Source organism: Egretta garzetta, unplaced genomic scaffold (genome assembly GCF_000687185.1).
Source record: "Egretta garzetta isolate BGI_Z169 unplaced genomic scaffold, ASM68718v1 scaffold415, whole genome shotgun sequence".
NCBI classification, from domain to species: Eukaryota; Metazoa; Chordata; class Aves; order Pelecaniformes; family Ardeidae; genus Egretta; species Egretta garzetta.
In genome coordinates, this window is record NW_009259686.1 from 1,639,284 (window position 1) to 1,649,669 (window position 10,386).

The 10,386-nt window shown below is 39.2% G+C and overlaps 1 protein-coding gene across 3 annotated transcripts in view; it reads left to right on the forward strand.

The window, feature by feature from the left end:
- The first annotated feature begins 2,016 nt into the window (after positions 1-2,016).
- The window catches only part of FBXO9 (F-box protein 9), an 18,154-nt gene continuing 9,784 nt past the window's right edge, over positions 2,017-10,386 (forward strand). The window contains exons 1-5 of one of the 3 annotated variants that reach the window (XM_009638773.2): positions 2,017-2,578; positions 3,595-3,672; positions 4,661-4,819; positions 5,214-5,271; positions 8,115-8,214. In XM_009638773.2, the coding sequence (XP_009637068.1) occupies positions 4,673-4,819; positions 5,214-5,271; positions 8,115-8,214 (305 nt within the window). In that variant the 5' untranslated portion in view covers positions 2,017-2,578; positions 3,595-3,672; positions 4,661-4,672. Of the gene's footprint in view, positions 2,579-3,594; positions 3,673-4,660; positions 4,820-4,929; positions 4,980-5,213; positions 5,272-5,808; positions 6,246-8,114; positions 8,215-10,386 lie in introns of those variants that run through there. The other 2 variants (XM_035894164.1, XM_035894165.1) reach the window with 2 other exon arrangements.

The following is a 10,386-nucleotide window of genomic DNA, read 5'->3' on the forward strand; positions in this document are numbered from 1 at the left end:
GGCGGCCGCCAGGCACCGGGTGATGTCCTTGGGCAGCGTGCCGTGATCCTGGCCGTGATCCCGCCCCGGGTAACTGCGCCGCACGGGGACACGACCGCCTCCCGCAGAGGATTTTGGGCTGACGAGTGGGGCTGCTTGATTCAGGACCGGTCCGTAGAAACACCTGAACTGTGCCGTTACAGATCAGCGTGCCCTGCCTTTCTCCCCTCAAAAAACAGACGGTGTGAAGCCCCGTGGTAATTTAAACAGCTCCGTGGGCCGGGCACTCTGCTTCTCCGAGTTTGTGATTTTAACATCAGAAATATTATTTGATTCGGTGTTGCTTTTCTGACTGCACCGCAACATGGGTTCAAGTATCTATGATGACAGCTTGTTCATTCAAAGTTAAACCGTTTCTGTCATTCGGGAGTTCTTAAAACACCACACCACTGTGATTTAACCTCTTATTTTTGAACACAGTGCTGCTTCTACCACGTTGACAGAAAAAATGGAGCGACTTCCTCATTTTCTTGTAAAGCTAAGAACAACATTAGTCATCGGTCACTGTTTTGCTATGTCGTGCTTGCTTCTCCCTTAGTTCTGTACAGCTCACACGTAGCCCTGTTCAACTGGCGATGGTCAGGTTTGAACTGTTCCTGATCTTGGCTTTATTTTGGGGAAACAAAGATCTGAACTATTAAAGGACTTGACATTACAAGACAGTTTAGTGATTATTGTGCTCTGCGGAAATCAGCATGCAGTCATTGATTGCAAAACAAAACTGAGCTCTGCCAATAAACTGGTTTTGTCTTTGGCAAATGATTTCTAAAGCTTTGCAAACAAGTCAGAATCAAATCTACTCAGCTGTCTTTTTACAGGTCGTGGTCTAATTCAGATGTTTGTTTATGACATGTTGACCTTTTGGTGGCTTGCCTGGCTACCACTTTTCTCGTGGAAGATTATTTGAGCCCATCAGTACACACTGAGGATGTCTCACTTGCAGGCAGGATAAAGTCGCTGTTCCATATGACAGCTGACTTGTAGCGGGAGGAAGGCCAGCAGCATAAAGATGAACTGGCTAGATTTATCCACTAAGTAGCAGTTACAGTACAATGTTCTGTGAACTTCAGAAACTGTAACTACAATTTAAGTAGTCATAAGTAGATTGTCAGAGTGGGGCTGAGGAGCCAGTTTTTACAAGTTGCAGCCTGCTTTAGGTGTGGTCTCATGAGCTGTCTGCTAGTGGAGATCCTTGCTTCAGCGATAACTGTGTTTACTTATTTGTTCTAGCAAAACCATAGGGTTTCAGCAGATCAAATAAATAACAGAAAGGTAGTTAATAGCAATCAGTTTTCCAGTCCAGTTAACCATGTAGTAGCAATGTGAATGAATTGCTTTACTGGTAAATTTAGAGGGATGGTCACTTACTGGCCACTGGTGCCAGAAGACAAACCTTTGATGTGAGAGACTTCAGGTCAGACGTGCTCATTATAGAAGAGGTAATGACAAAAGTCAAAACTTCGGTTGTAGTCAACGTCATGATTTTTTTGACAGCTTTTAGGCTGTGGACTTCATATTACAGTGTATTTTTTTTGTTTGGATTGAGAGCACGTTTAAGTTTTAAAGAGCATTGAATGACATTTTTTGGAAGCAGTTGGTCCAGAACCGTGACTGACTGTGACTCAGAAATGAAGGAGAAGTAGGGCAGTTGAATAGACATGAGGGAGGAAAATCAAGACTCTGGAACAGATTACTGAAACAAAAATGGTTTGAACATGAGATAAACTTCAGCCAGCTTCATAACCTTCTAAATATTTTTAACTCTTACTCTTAAATTATTTACAGACTTCATTAGTTAAAGGTTTTAATGGGCGTGCCTTTATGCATAAGAAGATAGTGTGTTGATTTAGTTTAGAAATTCCTAGTTTCTGCATTTCGCAGATAAAACCAGGCTTATTCTGCCCAGGCTGAGAGCTGACTGTGCATAATTCAGCTGCAAACCAGAAGCCTTGGACGCTGCGCGGGCAGAGGTAGGCCTGATTTGTGTCAGCCCAATGCCATAATAATGCACTTAACAGACATCCATTTCAGTCCTAGCTTGTTCCTAGGCTATCTCCATTTGGCCAGCATAGACGTCATCCCTGGATGCTAAAATAACGTGATAGGACTGCTGTAACTCACAGGACGTTAACTGCCTGCAATCAAATTCTGGAATCAAAACCCATGAAATTTCTAAGTTATTTACTCCTTGCTCAGCTTTAACACTGCTAGTGCTTTGGAGCCTTCTGGCTTAGCTGTTTTCTCCACTGAGAAATTAAAAACGAACAGCCTTAGAGTGTTGAAAAAGGGGCAATATCTATTTACTTAAATGTTGTCTTCCCATCAGGTTTGCCAGTATTCTGTAGTTTGATCATGAACTTCCAGATGCTATAAAAATTTTACAAATTTTCTGAATACAAGAATGCTTTGATTTCTGCACTTTGATTGTGGAGGAGGTAGAGATTTCTTTAAGAGAACTTGGAAGAATCTCACTGACAGAATGTCACTTCAAGTCTTTGAGCATTATCTACAATAGGAAGGAGTGGGGAACAAAACTTCTGTAAGTAGCTGTGGTAATCTTAATGCCAGGTTTACCTTCTTATAATCTCACTTTGCATTATGTACTTGCAGAACTATAGATGTGAATTTCAGCACAGAATAGTAGAAAAACTGAGATGCTTCAGCTGCAGGAAGAACTTTAAATAAACTTCTTAGTCTTTGTTGAGGGTTTTTTTTTTCCCCCCCTTTCTGGTATCTTGTTGCTCTTGTCATTGCAGTGGCTTGTCACTGATGCCCAGAATTAGTTTTCCTTTGTTTTAGTACAGATTCCGTAAATCTCAGTATATTTGACAATGAGAATTTATTTGCTTCTTTTAATGTTTTGCTCTTAAATTAGCTAACTCCTATGTCGAGCCCTGTTAAGTATAGCTAAAGGTCTTATTTCAGGTCTGTCTTGTTTAACCTGTTTCACAGCAGTACTGTAAATAAAACCAGCTGCCCAAGCTCTCATGCTAGCTTTTTATTTTCTTTTCCGATGTTTCTTGTTTAGTTTCGCATATCGTTTTTAGATTGCCCATATTGTCCCATAATTTTCATAAAGTATCTATTGTTACTCAAAGCATTAGTCGTTTTGTGCTTTTGTAAATATTAAGCAAATGAAAACTACCACTTTTCTTTGCAATGAGAAGGTCGTGATTACATTTTAGTTTCTTGTCTGAAGCACACTATTGTTTAATATTGAAGCTTTGGTTCTGTGCTTTGACTTAGACACAGAGTATTATGGCAGTGTACTGATGCATGTAAGCCCTCAAGTGGTACATCACTAATCTGTGTTGGATTGATGTGACTGAGATGCAAAATTTCATTGGGTTAATAGGGAAGTGCAAGCAATACCAGTAATTTTAAGATTAATTTTTATCATTAATGAAGATTGATCTGTGGGGTAGGTGGGTAGGATGGGGAAAAGGGGAGTATGCTTAAATTTTTTTTAACCTGCGTCTGTGACAGCTGTGCTTTGTGAATGTGCTGTAGGGGCTTATGCAGACTCTATAATCACGTCTGACTGCTCTCTACTAGGCAGAAGCTGAAGAAGATTGTCACTCCGATTTGGTAAGAACCGATGACAATGAAAGATCCGGTGAAGCAAATCTTCAGGTGTGTCTCTCATGCTAGTGTTTTTTTACAACTATAGTACTGCTGTGATTCAAGCTGCATTGCTTATGCTCCTTTAGTTACCACGCATTTGTTGATCTGACAAACACTTAATCTCTCTGCCCCTCCAAAAGTGAAATAGATAAATTTTGCATTGTGTTCCAAGTATCAAATTCAGTCTTCAGTTATCTGTGTAGATGAAAAGAAAGTTTGTGGCAGATTTGTAATTTCTTTGAAGAACTGTAGAAATCGGACAGCAGTTTCTGTATGGATCAAATTCCAATTTAAGTTGTCGCTCTCCTCCAGAGCAGAAAGTTGATAAAAGCAGTCTAATGGAAAAGTGTGTTCTCTTACAATACTAGATTTCTGTGTAGTTGCTCCCTACAAGTAGTGATGACTGCAAGAGACAAATGTAACTTCAAAGATGCTGAAAAAATTCATGGCAGGAATTAGAACTTGTCTTGTTTCACAGAGCATACTCCTTTCTTTTTAAAAGAGAAAGGAGTGTAAGGTCTTATTTGTATATTATATAAATGACAAACTTGATTGTCATAAAGCTTAGTATGCTTGTGTACAAAAATAAGGTTTTCTAAATTTTAATGTCAAGAGCTAATCGACTTCTTGCTTAAGATAATGCTGCATAAACAAGAACAAACATCATGTCCAGAAAGAATACTTTTCTATGGAGTCTTAGGTCATAACCATAGTACTAACAACCACTTCTTGAAACATCGTTTTTCTTCTGAGGTGAATAGTCCAGATAAAAGCACTTATGTTATTGAATGAGATTGAACAGGTACTTGTGCATTTAAAAAAAAAAAAATTCACTATAAAACAATTGCTATCTCTCTCTCTCTGAACTCACTGAAACCATTTAAGACTTGGAAGTGTAAAGCATAATTATTTTTTGTGTTTGTACTTTATAATTTCTCCTCAGAAGATGTACTGTCTGAATATGTGATACTAAATCAGAATTAATCGGATTTTTTAGGCAGAGCTCCAGATGTTCAGAGCTCAGTGGATGTTTGAGCTTGCCCCAGGTGTGAGTTCTAGCGGGTTGGAACCTCTGCACAGCAGAGCATCTTCAAGAGGACCTGGAGTAAAGTCTGTAGATGCCAGAGGGAAACAGGAGATAGCAAAAGAGGAAAAGGTAACTGTCCTAAAAGCTAATGCTGAATTAAATCTAGAGAAACAACAGAGGTGATTAACCTATTGTCTTCATACTAATGTCTTTCCATAATCCTACACTGATTTTTCTAGGTTTTATGCTTGGCTTTGTGTCACCTTCCCCATTTGCTTTCTGAAGGACTGTAAGTAAGGGGTGAGCAGCAGGAACATGGATAGTTTGTTGATAGAGGATTTCAGTTATGGCTTGTAGAACGTGAATATATCTTCTCAGTCTTACTTATGGAATTACTTTATTCATGTCCTTCATAGGGGCGTGTTTCACTGTACAGTAGTTACAGTGAAAAATAATTCTTAAGTGACAATGTGCTTGTATTTGTAAGGAATTTAAGGAGTGTTCTGTGTAATTTATTGTGCAGGCAAAAGAGCTTTTCCTGAAGGCAGTGGAAGAAGAACAAAATGGGGCCCTTTATGAAGGTAATATGGAATTCTGCAATGCACAGCCTTGTTGCAGAGGAATTTAACACTCTCTGATTTATGTGCAAGACTGCATGATGCCAGTGAACTTAAACTGCAGGCTAATAGGCATTTACAAGCTCAATTATTTGTATAAGCAAACAAACTTGCTATAAAAGGAACCATCATATCACAGTTCTAAGGATAAGGTGAAGCTAAAGTGAGATCAAGGAAAGAATTTCTAGCTTTTGGATAAAATGACAGTATTTTGGAACCTATCAATTTAACGAAGCACTGCATTGCTTTTTCATATAGCTTGCTTCTTTATATGACTTTTGTAACATGAAATAAGGATAGTAATTAATCAAGGCAATATACTATATTTTGTGTGTTCACAGTTTTCTTCATCCTTCTTTGAACAGAACTACTTAATCTGTGGAATGTTTCATTGTTTGGGTTTTGGTTTTGGTTTTTTTTTTTAATTTACACAGCATGCCAAGATAGCTTCTTTAAGAATTCCTGAAGTGAATGTTTAAATTTGGTAGTCTTATTTTATGAGGTTGGCCATAAATATTTAAGATGCTTAGCTTGCTTGCACTCTTGCTGTCAGCACTAGTAAAAATGGAAATTCAAAATTTTCTTCCTCATATTTAGTTTTCAGAATATATAGAGTAAGAAACCTGTCTTATCTTCAAGTCCTGTAGGTTAGTAGCGCAGATCGTGTTTTTCTATTTCGTTCATGAAAAAAAAAAGGCAATGCAGAATATACGTGCCGTCCTGCTCATCCACTAGAGGTTTTGTCCACCTCGATTAAGTGCAGATGCAAAATATGTCAAGATATGCAAGACTGAGAGTATTCTGGAAGCCCCTGAACTCAGCCACCTGTTGATTACAAAATTTCTTCTCGGCGATGGGAGTTTTCCTTCCCTTGCAAGGGATTTCTGGTTGTTGTTCCAGATCTCAAATGAACTGAGAGAAATAAGAGTCCTCAGTAGGTAATAAAATTGGTTCAGGTTCTAATTTATTATGTGTTTTTACAGGGCAAGATTACTTTAGGCTAACCTATTTTGTGTGTTGGGTATAGAAGCAAATGCGCAGTAAAAAAAAGACATCAAAACTAAATCTGATACGCAATCTACCATGTAGGAAATCACGCAGTAGGTTGTGAAGGTTCTTTCATACCAACAATTTCCAAGTAAATAAAAACAAAATATGCGAGGAAGGCAGCCTATTTAAGTATTGTGTATATAAAATGAAAGCTATAGCTTCGTCTGCTTGAGTGTGCTCCTTGTATGTTAAACATAGCAGCAGAGAAGTAGTAACATGTAATGGAGTTGCATTTGCAAAGGTGTTTTAGGCATCTGTTGGCATGAATATGAATCCATTCTTTCTCAGCTGAATTTGATTTGAGACTTAGAGAAACAAAACTAAACTGTTTCTACACATACACCTATATGAGTCCTTAGAAACCAGGTCTTACACCGGACACAGATATATTACTGAGTACATGTTGGGACATCTGTTTTCAGACCACGCTTTTGACCTGCTGACCTGGCCCAGGTCACCAGAATCTGAGTGTCATTTCAGCCTACTTCTGAAATCTGCCGATACCTGACGTTTGCGAGACAGTTATGTGCAGCAGCTTGTTCATGTTTTAAATACAGTACAGGCCTTGCTGCTTAAATGCTAAAGTTGAGACTGATCTCTATTTAGCTGGCTGCTAGTATTCCTCATCCTCACCAGCCAAAGGATACTACTTGCCAGTCACTGGCCCTGACATGAACTCAAGGAAATAGGAACATTTACTTGCCCCAAACTTAGGCTTCTCGGACTTGGTGTGTCAAATTCTGAGCTCCGTGCTCACTGACTTTTATTTTGGGTTTTGTTTTTAAGGGTCCAAACTGAGGGAGGGTTGCCCTCTGATTTTGGTATCGCCACGTGGGAATACAAAGAGACGTATAAATACATGTATGATCTTAATACCAGTATTAAAACAGGCTGAATGTACGTACAGCGAATCCAGTTAAATTAAGAAGGATCCACAGAGTTAACTCAGAAGAAGGACATTCTGCAGCTTAAATAACAGCTCATTCCCACAGGGTGATTTTCCTGGGCCTATTTCTCCACTCCGCGTTTGTAGCATTTTTGGAGTGTTAAAGGCAGAAGTACTTTCTCTGTATGCTAGAAGAAACCTGATCTCTCAGTTTTTCCTTCACGCTGCATAGTCTTGTGCTCGCTACACAGCTTTTTGAAAAGGCTGCTTTTCTCCAGTCAGGTTCCTCACCCTCAGTGTTTTGAGTGGCTTGCTTCTGCGCCTTCTGTAGTTTCCAGGGTTTTGCCACTGTAAAATTTACTTGTTCTGCGCCTGTTGTTCAAGTTTTAAAATTACAACAATATTTTGTTGATCTTTCTCACCTTTATGATGTTGTGTATGTCTGTACTATACTGGCATTCTAAGGTACCTGCATCATCTTTCAAATTTGCTTTCATATTCCTCATTTTTACTTCTCTGGGCAACAGACAAAATCAGGACTTTGTAATGTTTTGATGTAAAATGTTGTACTCCGTAATTGAGTTTCTAGTAGTTAAGGTGAATCTGTAAAAGCTGAAACACATCTGAGAGAGCTCTTTGTTCTGAAAGAGTACGTGAAGTTTTTAGTTTTGAAAATAGGTGCTTAATGTGCCTCTCTTCTGTATTGAATTTAAACCTAATCAGTTTAGACTAAATAAGATTTATGAGGCAAAGACATTTTCTACCTTTGTAGTGCTTTTAGCTGAAGCCATCCCTCTGAAAAAAAAAATCTTTGCTTTGGTAAGCTAGTATAGGCATCAGACATGTTTAAATATTAAACCTTTATTTTCAGCCATCAAGTTTTATCGTCTAGCCATGCAGCTTGTACCTGACATAGAGTTTAAGATCACCTATACACGGTCCCCAGATGGTGATGGAGTTGGAAAGAGGTGGTAAGTATGAAAATTTACTAATTAAGTGCATAGGAGTACTGAAACCTTAAATTTTGTTTCTAAATCATATGAATGCTCTACTGTGAATGCAGCTGTGAGTCTAACATTCGGAAAACTTGTCTACTTTCATTTGAATAGACTGTTTCATAGAAAGTTTACAGATGCGTTAGTCCAAGAAGGACTTTCTGTACTGTTGTTCAAAGAAGGTAACAGGCTTGTTTGGAGCTAGTTAAATTCAAGTGGAAAGACTACAAATAATTATGTTGTTACTTAAAAAAATAAAAAAGCATCAGTCACTTTATTACTTTTGATTTCTGGTTTTCAGATTAGGATCATGTACAAAATTGTAGATGTTAAAAAGATCAATTAGTAAAAGCTTTGTACCATGGAATAAGCATCCTATTTAAGCAAGGCAATGTACTACTGTTCTTGTGCTGACTAACACAGCCAAATGGGAGCATTTCTAATAAGTAGAGCAATACATTTAGAAGCTCATGGACTGTAATCTGAGTAGCCTAGTCTTTCATCATTACAAGCATACCCCTCGCACCCAGATGTGTAGCGGCTTAAGCTCAGTCATGTTTTGAGGACAGGATTCAGGTGAGGGCCAAAAAATCTGTTATAGCTCAGATAGCGTAGTTAAGACAAGTGTATGAAATGGCTTCCCAATTCACTGCTTACTGGTAGTAGCCATAGATGCTGCTGATAGCTACAAGAAATAAAGAGTTTTAAAACTGAGAATAAAAGAGGAAAGTACAATCATGTATTACTAGCTCAGTCTTGTTGCCCTAGGGCAGTACAGCTTCAGTGCAGTAGTTGACTCAGTACAAAAGAGAGTAAGATGAGCTAAGTGATTTATTTACATCCATTACTTTCAGTTCTGGATGCATTGCTAGCATGAAATCTTTGCTGTGTGTTTGTGCGCTACAAAAAATGCTGGATGATAAACTATAGTCATGTAAAAATCTTGGTCCTTCTTAGAATTATTTTCTTATTTTAGCATAATTTTCTCTTCATTAAGCCTCTCTGCTGCCAAGTTGGGCAGGAGTGTTGATCTGCTTGAGGGTAGGAAGGCTCTACAGAGGGATCTGAACAGGCTGGATCAATGGGCCAAGGCCAACTGTATGAGGTTCAACAAGGCCAAGTGCCGGGTCCTGCACTTGGGTCACAGCAACCCCATGCAACGCTACAGGCTTGGGGCAGAGTGGCTGGAAAGCTGCCTGGTGGAAAAGGACCTGGGGATGTTGGTTGACAGCTGTCTGAATATAAGCTGTCTGTGGGCCCAGGTGGCCAAGCAGGCCAATGGCATCCTGGCTTGTGTCAGAAATAATGTGGCCAGCAGGATTAGGGAAGTGATCGTTCCCCTGTACTCAGCACTGGTGAGGCCATACATTGAATACTGTGGTCAGTCTTTCACTGAAAGACTTTCAAAGAAAGACATGGAGGTGCTGGAGCGTGTCCAAAGAAGGGCAACAAAGCTGGTAGGGATCTGGAGCACAAGTCTTAATGTGGAGGGGTTGAGGGAATTGGGGTTGTTTAGCCTGGAGAAAAGGAGGCTGAGGGGAGACCTTATGGCTCTCTACAACTACCTGACAGGAGGGTGTAGTGAGGTGGGGGTTGGTCTTTTTTTCCCAAGTAGCAAGTGATAGGATGAGAGAAAATGGCCTCAAGATGCACCAGGGGAGGTTTAGATTGGATATTAGGAAAAATTTCTTCACCGAAATGGTTGTCAAACATTGGACAGGCTGTCCAGGGAAGTGGTTGAGTCCCCATCCATGGAGGTATGTTTAAAAACAGTATTTGTGGAGGTGTGTTTTTTCAAGAGATTCTAGTTGTGGTGTTTCGCTTTCTGAATTACTGTTCTAGGTGTTTCATACAATTTCGATGAGAAAAAACAAACGACACAATTATATTTGAAAAAATAATTTACAGTGTGGCCTGTAGGTACTGGGACTGGCTATCATACTCATGAAAATAAAGGAAGGTGTGTTCAGTGCAACGTCTTACTATAGTCTTAGTTATGACAGGCCCAAATGTAATTGTCTTCTCTATAATACTTTAAAACCTATTGGTAGGTCTGCTAGTTGCTTGCTTATATTCTCAGCTCATTCTATTAAGCTTGTTTAGAGTAGAATTGAATAATATTAAACAGTGACTGGAAGGGCTCTTTGT